The 21,728-nt window shown below is 48.0% G+C and overlaps 1 protein-coding gene across 1 annotated transcript in view; it reads left to right on the top strand.

Moving 5' to 3' along the window:
- The window catches only part of LOC8036137 (dmX-like protein 2), a 131,716-nt gene that overhangs the window by 69,236 nt on the left and 40,752 nt on the right, over window positions 1-21,728 (top strand). Inside the window, exons 34-41 of the mRNA XM_029983147.4 lie at window positions 180-528; window positions 1,634-2,293; window positions 2,368-2,444; window positions 3,508-3,664; window positions 10,107-10,408; window positions 14,901-15,029; window positions 18,633-18,844; window positions 19,977-20,092. Coding sequence (XP_029839007.3) covers window positions 180-528; window positions 1,634-2,293; window positions 2,368-2,444; window positions 3,508-3,664; window positions 10,107-10,408; window positions 14,901-15,029; window positions 18,633-18,844; window positions 19,977-20,092 — 2,002 coding nt within the window. The remainder of the gene's footprint in view (window positions 1-179; window positions 529-1,633; window positions 2,294-2,367; window positions 2,445-3,507; window positions 3,665-10,106; window positions 10,409-14,900; window positions 15,030-18,632; window positions 18,845-19,976; window positions 20,093-21,728) is intronic.

Genomic DNA, 21,728 nt, shown 5'->3' with positions numbered 1-21,728 from the left:
CCCCTCGGCTTGCGTCGAACCAGCGACCTTTCATTCAGTAGTCCGACGCAATACACCTCTGCCACATCCGTAATTCATGTGTCTGTTTTTAATGCATCGGGGCTTGGGCTTTCGCCTTCAAGTCGTCTTAAAGATAACATAAGAGACACTGTGTTGTTTTTTTTACCAACCCCCTTTAGGTGTGCCTGAACAAACTGGAAGACCTGCAGCTGGCCATGGTAGTGGTGAGGCTACACGAGGGCGACCTGGACTCCACCCCGGAGCACCTCCAGCGCCTCCTCGATGTGGAGGTGCTGGGCCAGCCCGAGGGGGCCGCGTCCTCGTCCCTGGCCCTGGCCCACCCGGACCCCTTCTTCCGCTCGATGGCGCTGTGGCTGCTGCAGCGCTACGAGGAGGCCCTCACCACGCTGCTCCAGACCCACGTGGGGCAGCAGCACCACAGGAACAGCGCCCAGGTGCAGCCGCCCTCCACCCCGGTGACCGCGCCCACGGGGAAAGGAGCCGTGCCCAACGTGCCTGCGGACACAGGTTCGGAGACATTTGGGTCGAGGTCTAGGGGTCGGTCTTTTGCCGAGCTCCTTAGACTCGACATCGACTGTGAAAGCGATAATGTTGTGCAGAGAGAAGCTGAGGGAGTGGAGATGAGGAGAGCATGCAGGGGATGTCGGAGTATAGATGCAAAGGCTCAACATTCAAATGCTGGCATCGGCGGGATACCGCGCGAGGAACAGACGACGCTGATAGGTGGGGAGATTGAGGGGCAGAGAGCTAGCCTTTGCGTCTACCCACTAATCCCTCCAATCAGAGTGGGCGGTTTCATATTCTCCTTTCCCTTTGTTTTTCTCCTTATGTGGGAACCCTTCGCAAACCTTCCTTGCTCACGTTGGTCGTGCCCTAGCAAGCAAGGCCACTGAGTGCGTGTGAGCAAGAAAGTGCAGCTCGGTTGCTGATGCTCTTCCATGGTTTGACACTCTCTCATGGCTAATGCTCTCCTATAAAATAAAGCTCTCCCATGGCCACGGAGAAAGTGTGAGGAAGAGAGTTCAGCTCAGTTGCTAATGCTCTTTCACTGTTTGAAACTCACCCATGGTGGATGCTCTCTTATTGTGTGAAGCTCTCCTATGGCCACAAAGGGAGTGTATGCAACATCGGTTGGTGATGCTCTCCCATAGTTTGAAACTCTTATGTGGCTGACACTCCTGATGCTATTCCATGGCTGACTCTCTCATGGTTTGATGTTACGGCACACATGACCAATGGTGTTGTGCCGCACGGAGTTAGATGTGGTAGCAGTGTGCTGACATTTCCCTCTTTATGGGGGCTCTAAAGTATGGGTTAGGAACTGCGTATTAGTAGAATAATTTAGTTTCCACAAAAGCATTTCAGGGTCGGAGTTTATGCGCGGCGGCATTTCAGAAAAAAAATATGCGATGCCCCTAAAGAAGAGGTGCTTCGACGAAGTAAAAGAGGGGTCGTTTATATATTCACAATTTCTTCCTCACGTATCATGTTCCACATCCTTTCAATAGCAAATTCTGTTCAGTAAAAAAACCCCATCAATTGCTATCGCCAGCAGAGTATCACATACTGTTGTTGGAACAACCGGCTGAAACTCCCTAAAACTTCCATGCAGCCGACCCCGGCGTGTTCAACTTCTACCTGTACCTCCGCACGCACCCGCTGGTGGTGCGGCGCCACCTGGCCAAGTCGATGAGCGACCGGCGCCGCCAGGGACGCGCCGTCCTGCTCTCCGGGTTCAAGCCTGGCAGCCCGGTCTCAAAGACTTTGGCCACGGGTGGTGGCGACACCATCACGCCGCTCGAGCGCCGCCTCTTCTTCACCACGAGCCACGCGCACTTCCGCGCCGGCTGCCCGCCCCTGGCCCTCGAGGTTCTATCGCGCCTCCCCAACTGCATCCTCGACGAAGACGCGACTCTCGCCGAAGAGGGGTCAACGGGAAATCGGGAAGACCTCGCCAACGGGTTGGACGAGGCGCAGAAGGCGTCGGAGTTCGACTGGAGTCAGCCGCTGAGCGTGGAGAAGCCTCAGAAGGCCGGCGAGTTTGACTGGAGTCAACCGCTGAGCATGGAGAAGCCTCAGAAGGCCGACGAGTTTGACTGGAGTCAGCCGCTGAGCACGGGCGGTGTCCAGAAGGAGGAAGATTTAGACTGGAGCCAGCCGTCGGGCGTGGCAGCGACGCAACGGGCGTCGAACTTCGACTGGAGTCAGCCGTTGGCGGCGGACGTCGAAGACGACGCCGGGAACAAGAGTTTAAAGCAGCAGGACGCGTCGGGTTAGTCGATCAACATAGGGAGTTTTTTGGAGAAGTTTGACTTTGCGATTGTTTTTGTATTCATCCTTTTTCAGAGGATGCCCAGTCTCAGAACCGGGTGGAAACTTTGGACATCATGGCCCAGCAGCTCAAGTTCATGGCCTGCCTGAAGGTGGGGAACGTTTGCCAACATAAAATCATTGATGACAATTGGTTATTGGCGGCACGGAAAAACAGATGAACCTTGGTGTGCAGCCAAATTTCTGATCATCCTTAAGTTGCCTCCTACTAGTGTGTCATTAATATTGTAAGGTATGATATTATTGATTCGTCAGTATGTATACAAAGAAATTTTTATGCAGTTATAGTTGGTGATAGGTTAAGAATGTAATAGAAGCTCCGTCTCTAGCATGCTCTCATCTTCTGTTCCATCATGCTTTGGCTGTGTGTTCTCATGAGACACCGAATTGTTATTGAAGGTAGAAAGCTCATGCTGGAGACGGAGTTTCTACTGCATGTCTAACCTGCCTTCTACTATAGTAAAGTATCTCTATAAAATTTGAAAGAAATCCCCATAGTAGGAAAAGAGAGGGAGAGATAATAGATGCTGTATAGGAGAACGGCAGTGAATACAGAATGGACAATCCCTTCATGCCAAGCATTTAAAACTTAAAAACAAAAAAAATAAATGCACCATTCGTAACTTCACGGCAAATAAACGAATGCGTAAAAATTGCTATGCTGTTACGGCGATGATGGCTTTCGAGGAACATTAAGTTGCCTTCCGGAATGCAATCGCTTACCTTTTGGAACTTAAGGTTATCAAAACCAATGAATTGCTGATGATTGATGTCCTGAATTGTGATCAAACTTTTTCTGCGCAAATTGGTACCATGGGGAATCAGCTTTGGATTTCGGCGATTCATCTGGTATGTTCTGCGCTGACTTACCATGTACTAGTGGGGGGATTGGTGGCCGAGTCTATTAACGCGCTGGAGCTCGGACCACGAGGAGTGAAAGCTTGCGCTCAGATCCCAGGGATCCTGGGTTCCATCCCCACCCCTGCCCGTTTCGATCTGGATGAGCATCGTACCGGTGTGTGGTTGTGTATCACTACTGCGTGGTGCGCGTTAAAGACTCCAGGCTAGCGGTGGTTCTACACTGGCTGAATTCCTCAACTTCAACGTAGACACCAGATGCCCACTGGAGCCGGCTGACTTCCCGCTGGATTACAGATCATGATGGAGGAGCTGAGCACACTGGCCACTGGCTTTGAGGTGGATGGAGGCCAGCTGAGGCACCAGCTGTACCTGTGGCTGGAGCGCTGCGTGGCCGCACTCAAGGAGCTGTGCCAGTACGGTGCTACCATGGTTCCCCCAACAGGGTCCTCAGGTGTGTGTTTCTGTGGCATGGGGACTTACACCGGGAGGGTGTTGTTCTACGGATACCTTTCATTCTGTTCTTTGGCAACGCCGGGGGAGCTGTGGTGCTGTCTTGCATGCTAACTTACAACTTTGTTCTTACGTAAAACATGCCTTTTTGCTATGTGCAAATGGTAGATTTTGAGTTTGTAGTGAATTCAAAGTGAGTAGTGGTTTTGGCTGAATATTTTCCAATCGAATAGATTCTCAGTCTTTTACTACCGTGCACCACGCTAGAACGAAAATTCAGCTAAACTCGTTAAAGTTGTTTCCAACCTCCCACTCGTCCACTTCTAAACTCAGTTAATTTTAATATGTTTTAATATATATATTAATAATATATAATATAATATAATATTAATAATATATAATATAATATTAATAATATATTTATTATATTTTAATATGAACTGTGGCACGTAAACAACGAATTTGTCACAGCTATTCTAATCGAGAGGATATAGAAATCTGCTTGCAATACGCAAATATTCTTACCATATGTACTCAAATATAAGTCGATCATAAATATAGGATGATGCCTTTATATTACACTTGCGAAGAATAAAAATAAAAAAAATATTCAAATATAGGTTGATTTTTTTTTTTTAAGAACAGAGGAAATTTTAGTTAAAAGAATTAAACAAATCTTTATTTAAAGCGCTCTCTGCTAAATCACAGCGCGATGCCAAAAACTTAATCATTGTCAGAACTTCTGGACATGTCATTGTCATCGGAAGCTTCGGCAACTTCGTCGGCGTCCCCACAAATTCGCAACAATATCTCAACGACACCATTGCAAAATGGCGACAAGAAAAAACTTAAGGAAATGGAGACGGGCGAAGCAACGAAAGACCGAATATACCTAAACACGCGAGCAACCAGAAGGGAATTCTCTGCGTTTTCTTTTGCTGCGCATCTGAAAGGGAAGAGGGCCGGAGGCAACGCGTGATGTGTCACGTCCCCCTTGCATCGCAAGAGGCACCGTAAGCGGCGCCGGCCGCGGCAGCCGCGGACAGGCACGAAACCCGACCCCCGAAGGATGCGCGTGAGCTAAGGCCCGCCGGCTGCTGCTATTTTAGTTGTTTTCGTGCACCAAAAGCTTGTTGAAACAACAAGCGGCGCGGCGCTATGGCGACACCGGCTCTGTGACTTGTTAGCTTTATGCGCTCGATAGGGTCGCGAAATTTGGTCATGAATGTAGGTCGAAATTCTCTGGTCTTAATTTTTGACTACTTTTCCTAAAGAAAAGGTAGAGTTATCTTTAAATAAATGTGGTACTTCTATTTCAAATGTGATGAAAAAACTTGGAGGACGCTTAAGCTGTGCCTTTAAGAGTGGAACGCGATAGCGTTATCCGGCCCTGTTCGTATCTCCTCCTCATTCGCTTCTCATGGTCGTCCTTCTAGTGAGCAGGAAGTGCGGCGGACATGGCCTAGACGGTAGCGTGTCTGGCTCGTTACCAATGGGTCGTGGGTTTGAATCCCGCCTAAAATTCTTCAGATTATTCTTTAAGGCAAATGAATTACTTTATAAAGGGAAATCATTTGAGAGATGGGGTGACCTTTAATTCGCATTACATGTCAGTCTCGAATAGTATCGCGATACTTGTATCGCAATAGGTACTGTAACTTGTTACTTTTTTTACAGCAAAGCTGTTACACGCTAGGGTCTGGGAAACAATGCATCCTCACATATCGACAGAAAACTCCCCATTAGTCGTGGCAAGTATGAATAAATAAAAACAAAAAGAGGGGTCAAGTATGAATACATAAAAACAGAAAGGGGGGGAAACCAGCGTGAGTCAGCCTTCCTTGGCATCATTAGATAGTGACGTCCTGATCCCTTGTTATCATCTCTAGTCATCGTCCTTGAGGTCGTCCTAGGCGTTGTCCTCTAGGCATTGTCCTTGAGGTCATCCTAGAAGTCGTCCTTGAGGTTGTCCTAGACGTCGTCCTTGAGGTCGTCCTCAAGGTCATCCTAGAAGTTGTCCTTGAGGTCGTTTGAGAGGTCGTCCTGTAGGCGTCGTCCTCGAGGTCGTCCTTGAGGTCGTCTTAGACATCGTCCGACAGGTCGTCCTAGGCGTCATTCTCGAGGTCGTCCTTGAAGTCGTAGACGTCGTCCTCGTGGTCATCCTAGACTTCGTCCTAGAAGTCGGTCCTTGAGGTCGTCCTAGACATCGACGATCCTTAAGGTCGTCCTAGAAGTCGTCCTTGAGGTCGTCCTAGACGTCGTCCTCTAGGCATCGTCCTAGACGTCGTAAAGATAGAAGCTTTACTGGTCCTCCATCTTCACGGGAAGTGAAAGGCCTTTACAATTTTTTAATGTGAAAGCATTAACTGTCTCATGGAGCAAGCTGATGTCATCAGCTTTGAAACCATGCAAAACGGCACCTTAATGAAACCATGCTCAAAGCTAGCCAACGGCACCTTTTACACTTCGGTCCCAGTGGTAAGAGGCTCCCATTGGCCGCTGCGCATCAGTTTGTGTGGTGTCGTCCTGACTGTCTTATCACACTGTCGTGTTATCACTGACCACCGCTTTCGCTCGCCTCTCATCAGTTATATGGCGCGTGGCAATATATACGGCCCATGGAATAAACCGAGGGGTTCGTTCTGCTGGGAACTATGTTGCTGTCTGTGCCTTCCTTGCGCTGCAAGGCACACGACAGTTTGAACAATCGCTCACCCGATGGCGCTGCATGTCTGCGAGGCAGCGGCTCCACCGTTCCACGTCTAACGTCAGTGCGTTGTACGCCGCAGATTAAAGAAGGGAGTGAAAAGCGGCGTGCATGCTTTCGCATTCACAACTCATAAGAAGTGCTTAGGTGTACCTCGAGCTTTTTTTTTTTGTAACTTTTAACTGTAACGCTATACATTTTTTTAAGTAACTATAACGATAACTTATACTTTTTTGGAACCGTAGCTAAAAAGTATCTTTAAAGATACAGATACTTTTCGTAAAAAAATGGCCCTATTTTGTGAGCACTACAGCAAGTTTGACCTTGTGCTTAGGTTGGGCCGCACTTTAAACACAACAAAATAAAACAAGAACTCGAAACTTTTTCGTCGGAGCAAAGGGCCGGCCCAGAGGGCAGAAAATTTTCTACTTCTGTTTTTTTTTTTCATCGAGCGGAAAAGTGCATTTATCATTTGCTTTACTTTAACTTTTTTGTGCATGGCTTTCTTGCCCCGTCTTCACCCTTCCCGGCCTCATCGAACATTGACGCCTCTTCAGCCAAGCGACAGAGTCACCTCCCGGAAATACGCAAGGCATAGACACCTAAGGCTCTGTTTTACTCCGACGTTGAGTGCAAAGAATGCAGCATAGTGCAGAACGCGCGTTTCATTGTCTGGCGAGCAGAAACTCGATATCTACGACCAGTCAGTATCTGTGTGCGCTGCATTACGCCGCTTTGGCTACACTCAACGTCATTCTATAGCAGAGCCTTAACGGTGAACTTTTTAATGCTGAACGAGAGCCTGTCGTCTGTGCCGCAGCAGTTGCGGTGATAGCTTTCTTTGTTCGAATCCCGACCGAGGTGCCCGCAATATGACGGAGGCTTGTTGCGGAGAAGGCGCCGTGTAACCGAGCTTTCGGTTGCACGTCAAAAGATCCCCAGGTGGTCCAAATTAATCCTCAGTCCTCCGCTGGGGCGTGCCAGATGCCCGTCGTAGGTTTGGCACGTAAAACCCCCAAATTTGACTTTGATTTGATAGCTTTCTTTGCGGAAGCGAATCGCCGCCGGTAGACACTGTCTGACCGGGGACACAGACTATGCTTCTACTGGTCGACCTGCCCTTTCCAGGGGCTGTGAGCTCGTGATCCACGGTCGAGTCTTGTTCTGCGTTGCACGGATGAAATTAAAAAGCAAAGCAGAACGCCTTCCAGGACGACCTTGTGTTGTTTACGTTCACTCTTTTCTTTACCTTGTTTGATACTAACGGCCTTTTCCACTTTATTCAGTTCCAAAAGGTTCATCCTTCTGCGCCCCCCCCTAATATTCAAATGAACCTTCCTGTTCATCGGTATTTTCTCCTGTCAGCTGAAAAAGTGGAATAATAGAGCTCTTAAGTGAAAGAGGAAGGTAATAAATATTAATTGCAGTCATTGTGCATTGTCATCAATGTCTTCATAGTTAAATTTAAAAAAGTATCTTCAAAGTATCTAACTGTAACTGTAACTTAAATACATTTTTGACAAACTATACAATTCTATACAAGAAGCTGGACCCATATGGAACTAGTTTCATAATCGAACTCCGGCTGTAGTTGGATTAAGAACGTAGCCTAATTTCAGTCGGAATGTCATAATAGGGAAGGTTCATGTGCCATTACTTTGCAAGAGTGTTTTCGGTTAGGTGCCAGCAACGGAAGTCAACAGGCGGACTACCAGCCAAACGCTGGCGCAGCTCTCTTCTCCTTACCGATTGAACACCCGTGCCAGTGGAACCTGCCTCCATGTTACCCCGAGTGGGGGTAAAAGATCATGTGTTCAGACATACAGCGGTGCTCCACTCCGTGAAACGAGCGTGCCCGGTCTTCCCCTGAGAAAGAGCACAAGAAAGAGCGACAGAAAAGCAGAGGAAACAAAATTTACCAGTCCTATGTTAATTTACAGTACATTTACAATGATAGCTGCGACAACTCAGGGCGAAATTTTTGAGCACTGGCGTCGCATTCACACACCGTGGGGTGTGTGAACAAAAGCGTTCGGAACAAAAAAGACATCTTACTATTTTGTTCATAACACTTTTTTTTTTTTTTTTTGTTCTGGAGAGCTTAAAGGGGCGGTGCAATGATTTTAACAGTGAATGAATGTGCAGCTTGTATTTTTTATATTGTTTACTTCGGCATAAGAGAAAAAGTGCCACCATACCCCAAAATATATTTCGCTGCGTAATCGCAAAGAAAAAACCCTTTTTTTCCCAACCTGCGGCCACATGGTGGCCGCAAATGGAACCTGTGGTTTGACGTCATTCGGAGTGGTTTTTGTAAGTGATAGTGTTAGGCAATTGTAAGCTTGATTTAAGGTTAAGTTTAAAAAATCTTGTTGTTTAGGCACGCAGAAACGCTTCAAAAGCCTAATATTGCCGCTAAAAGGGTATGAATTATTTGTGGCGCCATCTACCGCAAGTCAACAGAACCTGCCATCGCCGTCATCCGTCGACGCCCGTGGCGCCTGCGGCGGCTACACGAGCAACCCGGACGTTTTGTCTTTCCCTCGCTCGACGGAGTGCGTTGGTCGTGGTCCGTAGTATCGTGGAATCGTTATTGTTCCTGGTGTCTCGACCTCGACTTTGACTTCGACTGCCCGCCGCGCCGCCATGTTGGTCGGGAATCGACGGGAGAGCGGGAGAGCGGCGAGCGCTGGGGAAACGGAAGCCAGAAGAACCCAACCGGAAACCAACGCCACTCCGAATGATGTCACAGGCGAAGCTGGTGCCGCTTCAATGTTGAGTTGAGGGGTGCCAGAGATACCAATTTCTTTTATTTTTTTTAATGAAAATTAGGGCAAGTAGGAAAGAATAGTTTTCGGTCCTTCGTTTATATGTGGCCGGGATCAATTCCCGCAATTAATTAGCCAAAGTCCGCAAATTGTTGCACCGCCCCTTTAAAAGCGCGTCTTCCGGCACGAGCTTTTGGTATTGACAGTGCTACTAGGGCATTTTGTTATTGGCTATTTTTTTTTCCATAGAGCTCATGCAGTGGGCGTCGGGTGCTACAAAACCTTCAGGTTTAAAGCGGCTTGTTAACGCCGTGGCGCATATCAGCAGTAACTCCTCCACTTCGCACACAGCGGACCCGGGTTCGATTTCCGCGGGTGGCGGGCAATCTTTTTCGATGCTTTGGCAACGTGGACGACGGACGCCCTGCACCGCCAACTACAACCTCAACCGTGACAACAACCATAACTACTACATCAACAGCCACTACTGCGACCACAACATCAACAACGGACATCATTTTCAGTGGTGGGAAAAACCCATAATAGCTATTGCTGTAAAAAAGAAAAAGCAGACTCCTTTTTCACAATGGGTTGACGTAGCGGGCTGGTTCGAGGACGCTGGTCGGCGCCGCCACATTCAATTGTTTTATTTTCTGCACGTTCCATCTACTGCGTCTCACGCTCCAACAGGCTCTGAGAAAGTTGCATTTGCACCGCAACAGATGACTCCCACGAGCGAGACATCCAGGGGCCGCTTGTGCGCTTACCTCGCACGACACGGGGCCTGCTTCGCGCCATCTGGTTCCTACACATGTGCACTGTTTCTTCACACTAACGCATCACATTCTGCATCAGCCCTGCCTTTGCCACGCTGGTATCTTTCCTCGTTGCAATCTTCTCGATTACTGCATATGAACGCGATTCAGTTTCATTCTTGCCTTTCGTCCCATCCACGTCCTCCGTTCCAGCGTCCGAGACCTCCCTGCATCCGGACGCCGTGGGCGAGGCCAGTTCGGTTGACGGCGCGAACCGACCTTCCGCCGACGGCCAGCTAGGGTTGGCGGGTGGCGGGCCCGTTCCGACGCTGCACGCCATCTTGGTGGCGGACAAGCAGGACTTTGAGGCGAAGCTGGTGCGCGCGGCAAGGCGCAAGCTGTGGCTCAAGGCCAACGAGGCACTGCTCCGGACCCTCCTTTCCTACACTGGGCTCCACGGTGCTCATGGAGGGGGCTTGGCGGCCGTGCGCATGGAGCTGAACCTTCTGCTTCAGGTGGGTGGGTTGGCAGATGTGTGCGAACGGCCGTGCACCCTTCTGTATTTCAAGCTTTTCGTTTGGTCGTCGACTATCTTGGTACGTCTAGACAAGATGCGAGGGTAGTCCACGCTGGTAAGAAGAGCCAACATCTCCTGGAAGCCTCAGAGTGGCAGTTCACATTTCGTTGAGATTTAGCTTTTCTAGGTCTCATAGGTAAGTTTGTTAAGAAGTGAAATCTCATAGCCAAGTTTATTAAGAAGCAAAGTCTCGTACCTAAGTCTTTGAAGAAGTCTCGGAGCTATGAGTCTCTGAGGAAGCAGTCTCATAGCTAACTTGTTGAAAAAATGGTCTTATTGCAAGGTTTCTGAAGTCTGTGAAGTTTATGAAGATGTGAAGTCTCATAGCTAAATCTTTAAAGAGGTGAACACTCACAGCTATGCAGTCTAGCTTGGTTATATCACACCCGGGTATTTTGAATTATTGTTTATATCGAACAGTCCAATCATCCCCTTGAAAAGTCACATGTAATAGTATAGAGCGTTGTCTTTTTGTATCGAACTCCCATGGCAGGGGCACTCGATATACGCCTCGCAAGTGGGCTCATTTTCGTCTTCTGCGCATAAGAAAGAAAGTAGCGGTGACGTCAGAACGCCGAACCCTGATTGGCTGATCGCAACCCCCTATCTCAGCATCGTCTGCTCCTTTGAAACGTCGTCTGCTCGCAACATCGTCTGCGTCTGTCTTACCTTTCCTGCGACTTTCGGAGCGAACTTGACCTCGCCTTTAAGAGAGGGCAGACGAAATAACTTGAGCGGTACGTTGTTTTTGTCTAACAACTAGCAGACGCGCATCAAGGAGGGAAATCAAAGGACTCACTGGCGAGGTGTCCCGGGGCGCCGAGGTTTCTTTGCTTAGAACCGAGACAAGTTCCCTCCCAAATACTTTTCCCCTCCATTCGTGTGCGGCGAGACCCCTCACTCTTTAACGGCGTCGGCGGGTTGGCGCAGTTAACGTCGTCTACTTTACGTCTGCTAGTCAAAGCGGTCAAAGCGGTGGCTGCTTTACCTTTGCTGCGTCTGTCGGAGATTCACCGCTTTTTCATCGGTGAGAGTCACCGTTGCCTCGGGAAACAAGGAGATAGCAAGAGGAAGAAATTGACCCCTTAATCTAAAATTGAGGTCAGCGATCAAAGTATGATATGGGAAGGGTTCACAAGGGTCGCGCGGGCATATTCCACTCAGCACGCCAGCCGGTCGTGGGCATACGGTCGCCGAGTCGCGGAGTGCCTGCTAGGCCTAACTGCCCAGCTCGTTTGGTCGCGTTCGGTGGGATCGTGGCCGTGGGAGCTTTTCCCGGGTGTTTGTGGATCCAGCGTTCTTGTTCGTCGTGGTCTGTTTCAAGTACTTTTTACTTTTTTCTTGCTGCTTGAAGTCGGGACGCGTCAGAAGCGCACGTAAAAAAATAAACGTCCGCGGGTCGTCGCGACCGCGACGCTGTCGGCCATGCTGATTTGATCGTAAGAAGTGCGTAAGACAGCTTCGGAGCTGTCGCAGAATTTCGTCGTAACCTGCGCAAAACTTAAGAAAATTTCGTTTCGTGAATACGAATTTGTTCTTAAGTTTTGTCTTACGCACATTTTTGGCGTGAGATCGTTTCGTGAATCTGGCCTCTGCACTTCCGAAAGTCGCAGGAAAGGTAAGACAGACGCAGACGACGTAGCGAGCAGACGACGTTGCAAAGGAGCAGACGACGCTCAGATAGGGGGGCGCGATCAGCCAATCAGGGCTTGGCGTTCTGACGTCACCGCTACCCCCTGCGCGAGAAGCAGACGAACTTGCCTCCGCATAGCGAACGAAGCACAGCGGCCCATCGCTTCTCCTGCGGTCAGATTACGCCCATGAAGCACATAGCTTGCGTTGCCGGGATGGCAGACCGCCAAGCCAGCATACGTGCACGGGAACACTCAAAAAAAAAAAACATATGTAAAAAAAAGAGCAATTATAAAAAAAGAAAGTGGGGGATGGCAAAAACAAAGGGAAGGGCACGTGGGCACGTAGGGAGGGCAGGGTGTGCCCCTTAGCCCCAAAATTAATAAGCAAAAAAAGAATGACCGTATCTCCACGTGGTGAATGATGTTGATTGGGGCGAAGCTCTGGTGGTGCTGATGACACTGATTTTGTTCATAGGTAGTGCTGATGGTGCTGATATTTTTTTTGTCTATAAACGTTGAGCCAATTCATGCAAAGTTTACACGATTATCGTATTTACTCGCACAATGAACGCACTCGCGTAATGAACGCACCCCCCAAGTCGGCTCTCAAAATTTCTACTTTTTTTTCACTCACGTAATAAACGCACCCCCAACTCGGAAGTCAAAATTTTGACCCCCTCCCCCCACACGCGCGAAGTGAACACACTTTTTTATCCTGGTGCAGCGAGGTCGCGAATGTATGGGCAGCGTGGGCGAACAAAACACCTTGCAAAAGGCGTTAAAAGAAATTCGCAAAGATCCAACGGAAGCAAGAAAAAAAAAAAAAACATGGAGAGGAGCTTTTTTTTTTTTTGCACACTGCAGTCTGGACTTTGGGTTCGCGCGCCGCCGCGTGCAAGGAGGTAAGAAAGAGAAGCGGAGAAGCACTCTAAGCAAACGAAACAGCTTGCAAAAGGTGGCAAACAAAAAAAGAAAAAAACAAACAAACATGGAACTGAGAAAAAAACAGAAGAAAAAGAGGAGCTTTTTTTTTCTTTGTACAGCGCAGTTTGGTTAGGGGGTCCTGCGCGCGCCGGGGGCAAGGAGATAAGAAAGATAAGCGGAGAGCCTTCACCTAAGCAAACAAAACAGCTTGCCAAAGGCGGCAAAAAAAAAAAGGAACCAAGAAAAAAAGAAAGCAAGAGTTTTTTTTTTTTTTTGCACAGTTTAGTTTGGTTAGGGGGTCGGGCGCTGCGCGCAGAGATAAGAAGTTACTTCGATTTTTCAGGATAAAAGGTCCCTTCATTATGCAAGTAAATATGGACACAAAAATTTTACTTCGCGTAATGAACGCCCCCCCTAACTTTGCATCGATTTTTCGGGAAAAAAAGTGTGTTCATTCTGCGAGTAAATACGGTATATACGCATTTGACCGCAGCGCCCCCTCCTGTATAGACGTTGAGCAACTACATGCAACGTTTCATCCATGACATCCCCAGCTCTTGAGTTACTACCACATCTCAGAGCCCCCTACTTGTCCCGCACTCGTGGTCGAGTGGTTAAGGCGATGGACTAGAAATCCATTGGGGTCTCCCCGAACAGGTTCGAACCCTGTCAACTGCACAAACATTTTTTCTTTTTTTAAGAAGACAGATGGGATGGCAATCTATGTGAGCACGGACGCCGGACAGACAAGGCTAGACCCTAAGGAGCTTCGCCTCTAAAAAAGTCTTTGTCAATTGTTGAGTGTGTCGACAACAATGGTTGAGCAATCGCACTTTGAACGCCTCATCTTTGTTTACCTTTTCCTTTTGCCGTTTTTGCCTTGCGCGTTTTTTCTTTTTGCCTTTCTTTTTTTGCTGCCTGAATTTAGTGAGGTTTTTTTTGTTGCTTGCTAGATTTTATTGTATGAATTGAGCGTTTTTGTTTGTTTTTATGCAACTCGCTTTTCCCGTTTTTTAATTTTTTTTTTTAAAATTCGAGTTCTTTTGTTGGTGGGCGCAGGTCGCGCGCGCGTAAACGATCGCAAACATTGTCGGTCGCATAAACGCCGCGGTGTTTGTGGTCTTCCCCAACTACCGTAAGCTCTACTGTATTTAGCGACTCTTAGTGGCTCTATTTGGTAAGGTCTCATTTGTCGCGGCCTTCAGTATTAGCAGAGACGCGCGGAAATTTCAACTGGGAGCTGATGTTAACATATTTTTGTATATCAAATTATTGATATATCGAACTATTGTACAATCCCCTTTGAATTCGATATATCCGGGTTTGACTGTAGTCCGTGTAGAAACTAGGTAAGTTCCTTAGCAACAAAATGTCAGCTGGCCTTCTGAAACTTTGAAAAGGTGCCCTTTTGAAACCAATTTGGCATCTTGAGAAAATATCTCTCGGTTACCGTCTAAGTGCTCCTGTTTCTGGGCACCACATATTGAGAACCTACAGTGCCTCTGACGAGACTTTGCTCACATTCCAAATTAATGTGCCAAATCAATGGCACATTAATTTGGAATATGACAACCATAGTACTAATAGAAATGTGACTTCACCTCTAGATTTGTTACAACCTGGCTACTGTGAACAGTAGTTCAGGGGTGACTTTTGACTAATGGTATTAATTTCTACATTTAGTGCGAGTGTCTTCTCCCTTGTCTTAGAGGCTAGTTTGTAAATTCAGCCTGCAATACAACAAAAACTAATATTTTTTAAATTCTGTAATGAGCTTCGGTGGAAACCAATTTCTCTAGTGTTTCTGAGGCCAAGAGCTACATTTTTCTTCAAGGATACGTCTCAAGTTGTATTTTCTTTTTTGTCTCGCAGGAATTGCAACAGGACCGATCACAGCAGCAGCTCCTGTCGCCGCTTCCATTCCCAACCACGCTTCCCTTGCTGGCTGCCAGCGTGGCCTGTCAAAAGACAGTGGTGGCCGACCCTGTTCGTCTTCTTCAGGTAACCTTCAGCTTCGTTCAAGGTCATATACATTCAAAGTGAATGTGTACCAACTAATCCATATGTCGACTTTGTTCGTTGAGAGTGTGCCCGCCCGGTTGTCATAGAATAAACACTCTATGAAACTTAATGGCCTATTCGTCTGGGGCACGCCGCACCCGTCCAGTGCAGCAAACTCTTCCCACTTTAGTACAGGAAAGACTGGCGGGGAGAGAAAGAAGCTCCCCTCTCCCCTCTAGCCTTCTGTGTACCACGAACCACACTGCACCGGTGCGATGCGGGCCCAGACGAATTGGCCATAAGCTTGAATCAATCTGAAGATCACCGTCTCTTTGACGTGACTTTAGCTTGTTTTGAGGTTATATAAAGGTCATGATGACTAAGTTTGTAAGGAGGGCGATCAAGTACAGGCAGATGGGAAACTTTGGGGATCTGCTCATTAAGAGTATGTTTGCCTAGCTGCATCAACTACAAAGCTCGGTACAGTAGAACCTTGTTGATACGTTTTCGGTTAATGCGTTTTCTTGGCTGCTGCGTTCAAAAACGCCAATCCCGTTTACTTCCAAAGAGATACATGTATTAGTTTCATGCCTGTTACGTTTGCTTTCCCAGTTGTTACGTCCAAAAATGTCGGCATCGCGGTGCCTCAGCGCGCCGGGCGCCGCGGTGGCTTTGAAGCGAAGCTAGCGGAGCAAAGCCAAACCATGCAATGCGGGTCGCAGGGCATGCACGGGCACGCAGAAGATGCCTGTCCTCCCTTCGGTCCTTTTCCCCTCTTTTCTGTCTCTCTGTCTCCTCGTTGTGCTTTGCTGAGCTCTGCGACAGCTTCCCATCTTGCCCGGGTGTGACCTTGGAGCACTGCTTGGACGGGGAGCAAGGCTGGCGAGGCGGCAAACGCTCGTCCTTTCTTGCTCTCTCTTTCGTCTGTCCTTTTCTTTCTCTGCACGAGGTGCACCTGCATGCACGCTGCGCTTCTAGTTTCTGTTCCACTCGATCGCGTGAACCGTGGTGTTTCGGAGTACGTGCGCTTTGCGCCCACTGACGACGGTCATGGCATTGCAAAAAAGGAAGGTGTCTTTTTTTAAAGAGATATACTTCGGACGGTGGATTGCAGTCCCAGCCGGAAGAGATCTGACGTCGCAAGAGACCTCGGACTCGCGCCGTCAACCTTAAACAGCATCGTCGCCAAACGAAAGGAGATCGAGGCGTTACCTCTGAACCGCAGAGCATAGCGGTCACCGTGGCCGACCTCACTACTGCCGACAACGAAGAAAGTGATGAAGATGTCGAGCAAGAAACAAACGATTAAGCTGCACCCACGTTTGCGGACGCGATCGTTGCGTTGGACACCTTGCGCTGCTGCGTAAATGTTCTCGACTGTGCGGAGAGTGAGAGAGGACTGCGGCTCCTGGAGAAACTACTATTACTGCTTAACAATAATTTGAAGCAACAGGCGGATATTACGCACTTTTGTGAACATGTCTTAGTCCTCAACAGTTCTGTAATTGCCCATAAAATAAACCATTGTATAAGAGCTGCTCTCTATCTCATGTAGCGCCCCCCTAAGTGCATTATTAGTGGTGCCATCTGCCCGAGGTGAAAGGAACTATTCCTCCCTTGAGCCTCACCTCGTTTTGCTACTACACCATTTAAACTTGTTTGGAGAATAGCAAACTCTTTGCTCTCCCCCCTCTCTTCATTTCCACATCGCTCAGACCTACTTTCAAATACGGTCAGAGGCCGCGCGTGCTGGAGGCTCGGAAAGAGAACCCAACTGGATACTTCCTATCCCCCTTGTGCGTCACTGCACATGTAACTTGGAAGACGGTGTACTATTGAGGCCGGTTATAAGGAAGTCAACAGGAATCGGAAATCACTTCGCTATGTAACCGACTTCGGTCATTGAAGGGCAAAAGAGGGAATGGGAAATCGTGATCGCTTCGCTGTAGCCGCTTTTTCGTTATAACCGACTTTGTTATAACCGGTCTTGACTATACGAGTTGAGGGTGGTTTGGAGGCACCGAAGATGTCAATTGTTTGACTTTTGTTTTCTAAACTAACGCACATAAGCAAATTTTTTTTTTTACAGCGGAGCTGTTAAGAGCTAGGTTCCCCAGGATCGTGTTTGGTACCAAAGAACTGTCGACACAAACCTTCACGAACCTCTGAACCACTGTGCTCTGGATAGCTAAAGCCATCTATCTATAAGCGATGGCGGCAACCAAGCAACCAGTGTGGTTGCCGCCGTCGCTCACAGATGGCGGCAACCTTTTCAGCTATTATAGAAGAATGGATAGTTGAGCGAGTTGGTGGGAATTCATCGTAGGAAACAGCTCGAAAAACAGATGAGGGACGAAGAAGAAACGCACGTGACGAGCGCAGTGCATGTCACGTGTGTTTCTTCTTCGTCCTCGTCTGTTTTGCGCGCTGTTTTCTATGCTCTGATCAGTTTCGGTTTGGACTCACGATGGGTGGGCCGCGTGTCCTTTCTTCGGGGAAAGAAGACCGAGTGCGGAAGTAGCGGCGACGTACGCAGCAGCGCGAATGGGTCCTCAACCGCCGCGTGCTTCGAGCGCTTCAAATTCCTTTGCGAAAGAAGAGCAGGTCGCTTGCCTGGAAAGCTACCGCCGAGAACAGGAGCAACAGCTCCGCTGCTCCTCCTTCTTCACCAAAATGGAAAGGCTGAAAGCATCTTTTTTTTATTTAGACGTGACTGGGAACATTTACCACAATTATTTGACTGAAGTCCAAACATTGTTGCACAACCCCTTTAAATAAAGACTGGAATTTTCAAACTTTCAGCCTTTTCACTCTGGTGAACAAGGAAGAGCAGCGGAGCTGTAGCTTCTGTTCTCGGCGGTGGCTTTCCAGGCGAGCGATCTGCTCTTCTTTCGCAAAAGAATCTGACGCGTTCGACGCACTCGGCGGTTGCGGACCCATTCGCGCTGCTGCATACGTCACCGCTTTTTCCGCACCCGGTCTTCTTTCCCCGAAGAAAGGGCATGCAGCCAACCCATCGTGAGTCCAAACCGAAGCTGATAAGTGCGTAGGAAACAGCGTGTAAAACAGACAAGGATGAACAAGAAACACACGTGACGTGCGCTGCGGTCGTCACGTGTGTTTCTTCTTCGCCCTCGTCTCTTTTTTGCGCTGTTTCCTACAATGAATTCCCACCAATTCGCCCAACTATCCATTCTTCTATGATAGCTGGAAAGGTTGCTGCCGTCGCTTATAGATGGCGATAGCTGTCCAGAGATTCGTGTAGGTTTGTGTCGACATTTCTTTGGTACTGAACACGACCCTGGGAAACCTAGCCCTTAACAGCTCCGCTGTAAACTAAATTTAGTATCGTCCTATGCCGTTTCATGTTCCTTACTGCTCTGGCTGGAGTGGTCGATTACGACATATATGAAATCGAGCGATCTCGAACACAATTCTTCTGAGCATAGAAAGACATGGGGACAAAGTTTGTCAACGTGGCGTCCTGCAACGTCGACAAGCCGGAAGTAGGTCGTGTGAAACTGCCCCGTAGAAGCAAAACACAAGACTCATCACGTGGTCGTCACCCCTCAAACTTCCTCCGCCGTCTGTCCCACCCCGCAGCTGATGGCCCAAGACATCCTGCAGACCGTGGTGGAGTTCCAGGAGCCCCCTGGGGCTGCTACCAGTGCCAGCACCTTCTCGAGGGTCTCGGTGCTCTGGGACCTGGGCACCTCCCTGTCCGCCTGCATCTACCAGGCCCTGTGTGACAGCGACAGCTTTGGGGGCAAGGTGCAAGGCACCAACAGGGGGCTGGACGTTGAGGACTGCCTCAGGTGAACCGTCTTTCTTGGCCCCTTGTGCTCGACACGTTTTGCCTGGCTTACCTAGATTCCCTGTAGCGTAACATGACCTCAACTAAGCTAACCAATGTAACCTGTCCTAAACTAACATGGATTCTTAATTGAACTTGCCGTAAAATACCAAGCGTGACTCCCTGCAGGAATAAGTGTTTAGCCATTCTTTTGAAACATCGGGAGCAAAGAACTTATTGAGCGTCCACGCCGGTAATTTTCTGAGCCTACTGACTTAACCGAGGTGTTCCTCTGCATAAGCTGCTTCTCCGAGAAGCTGGTGCAAGGCAGTGAAGGTTTAGATTGGAGTGTTTTGAGCGTTCTGTTTGATGAATCGAATCCAAGTGCAGATCCCAGTCCCGGTGCTTACGAGCATACGCCCTACGTTGGGCGCCATTTGTATGAAATCGCGTACTGCCGCCGATACGCCAGATCCCACGTGGTCCGTCAAACAACCCAAGTCCAGCCTGGATCTTTCACGGGAGCAGGATTCTGCTCCCTTTTACTGGTTCATCCAACAGAACGCTCAAAGCACTCAATCTAAAATACAAAGACACGTGACATTACACCAATATTCGCACTCGCCCGTAAAGCCAAAGCTAAACACAAAGAGGGCCCCCAGGCCTCGTGTCCCGCGATTACCCGAGATCCGGTCGCACACACTTGCCTGTTCTCGGTACCGCCCAGAGTCCTAAGAGGCCGTTCGCCCCCCGGTTCATTGTCTATATTACGATGGGCGAAGAAATTTCTCCTTGCCCGCCCTGGGGCACCTGCAGCGCCATCCAGTGGCTAGGAGAGAAAGCGGCACGTCGGGAGCCGAATTCGAGATCCCGATCGACCTTGCGGTGACATGATCATGTGATCGTGTCTGAGGCGAGGCAACTGCATAGCCGCCTCGCGGCCACGATGCCAGAGGTTTGATGGGCACCCTCGTAAATGCACGGTGTGGCCTAACGCATGCGAGAGTGTGAAGGGATAATGCTTGATGCGAGAGTGCGGGCGCAAAGCAGACTTAACGAGAGTGGCACGACTGCTGCATTACTGCTCCTATACTGCACGACTGCTCCTATATTGCATTAATACTGCTCTACAGCTATGGACCGTTTGCTTGCAGCCTGAGTGTCGTGTACCAGAACAGCCACCTCTTGGCTGGTCATGCTCACCGGCGACCACGGCTCAGCAGCAGCGAGGAGCCCCTTACACCGACCACCCTTCCGAGCAAGTGGCCGGGTAAGTGCGCCGTAATTAATTCAATAATTAGTTAACGATTAGTGATCATTAATGGTGTGTACCAGAAACGAAAGATAGCACATCCTTTCTCATGCAAAAGTTTTCATCATGTGGGAGGATTTGAGTGTAAGAGCGTATCTCGAAAATTTGTGCAACTAAATGTCCCAGAAGATAGGTTATCTTTCACTTGGTCAATACAGTAGACTTTAAATAATTCAAACTTCAGGAAGCCACAAATTTTGTTTGAATTATCAGAAATTAATTTAAGGGGGGAGGCTGGTCTTTAACTTTTTGTTTTTTATTTTTCATTTATCGTACTGAAATTTAGTATAGTGATGTATTTCTCAGTGCTGATTTCAAATATGCAATTAGTTTTCAGATAGCTTTACTAGATCTTGAGTTACCAGTAAATTTGTCATTTTAATTAGGTCCTCTTTACGGGTCATTAGCGTAAAAGTTTTCCGAATATATCAAAAATGTTTATAGAATTGCATTCACCAAGACATGTTTTGTGCGGTGATGCTATTTTTGCTGCTTTATATATCATACAATAATTTTAATTAATTAGTCTCAAAAAGATATAGCTTCCCGTTTTATGCAACTTGATTGCGAATGTTTTTTACCGATGAAATATCATTAAATCAGTCTTAAAATAGCATCACCGCACAAAACATATCTTGGAGAATGCAATTCTATAAAAATTTCTGATATATTTTTACCAATTTTATGGTAACGACCCGTAAGGAGGACCTAATTAAAATAACAAATTTATTAATAACTCAAGATTTAGTAGAGCTATCTGATAACAAATTGCATATTTGAAATCACCACAGAGAAATACATCATTATACAAAATTCCAGCACGATAAATGAAAAATAAAAAACCATAAGTTAAAAACCAGCCTCCCCCCTTAAATATTATGATTTGCTATATGGATGGCTAATCATAAGCAGGCATATTCCACACATGAAACATTGATGAAATGAGATAAGTATATCCACCTTAAGAAATATTGTCTATCCAGGACTGTTTAGACAGAACGTTACTGCTCAAAACAAAATTAAGTTTGTTCATCCAACAAAAAAATGAAAGGCATTTACAACTCCCTGTAACACTGAATTAGAGTGCAGCTCTTGAGGAGGAGGAGGAGGAGGAGGAAAGGGTATACCCCTCCTCCTTCTCCTCCTCCTCCCCTCATTCTTCAATCTCCTCCGGGGGGGGGGGGGGGTCACCTGACTTCGGGGGGAGGGCGGGGTCACGTGACCTCGCAGGTACGGCGACGCCGACGCTGACGCCGCTCAAGCCGGAAACGGGCCCCTAAGAGCTGCACTCTAAAAGTTTTCTATTGTGAACTATTAGCCCCATAGACCGTGCTTCTTGCAGCGCACCAATGCATTGAGGAGAAGCAACATCCACGGAAGCGAGCTCCGAGGGTGTTGCTTCTCCGCAGTAGATCAACGTTCGGAAAGAAGTGCACTCAATGGGGCCGCGAGAACAAAACATATGAATTGCACGAAAACGCCGTTCGAATTAAGCAACTTATAAATGCATAGAAAACATTGCGGGAAAGCCTCAAATTTTGAGATTTGTTTAAATTAACCAGCAGTATGAAACATTTGAGTTTGAATTATCGCG

This window comes from Ixodes scapularis, unplaced genomic scaffold, assembly GCF_016920785.2.
Source record: "Ixodes scapularis isolate PalLabHiFi unplaced genomic scaffold, ASM1692078v2 PGA_scaffold11__112_contigs__length_91849675, whole genome shotgun sequence".
In the NCBI taxonomy this organism is placed as follows: Eukaryota; Metazoa; Arthropoda; class Arachnida; order Ixodida; family Ixodidae; genus Ixodes; species Ixodes scapularis.
This window is presented reverse-complemented; position numbering and strand designations above follow the sequence as displayed.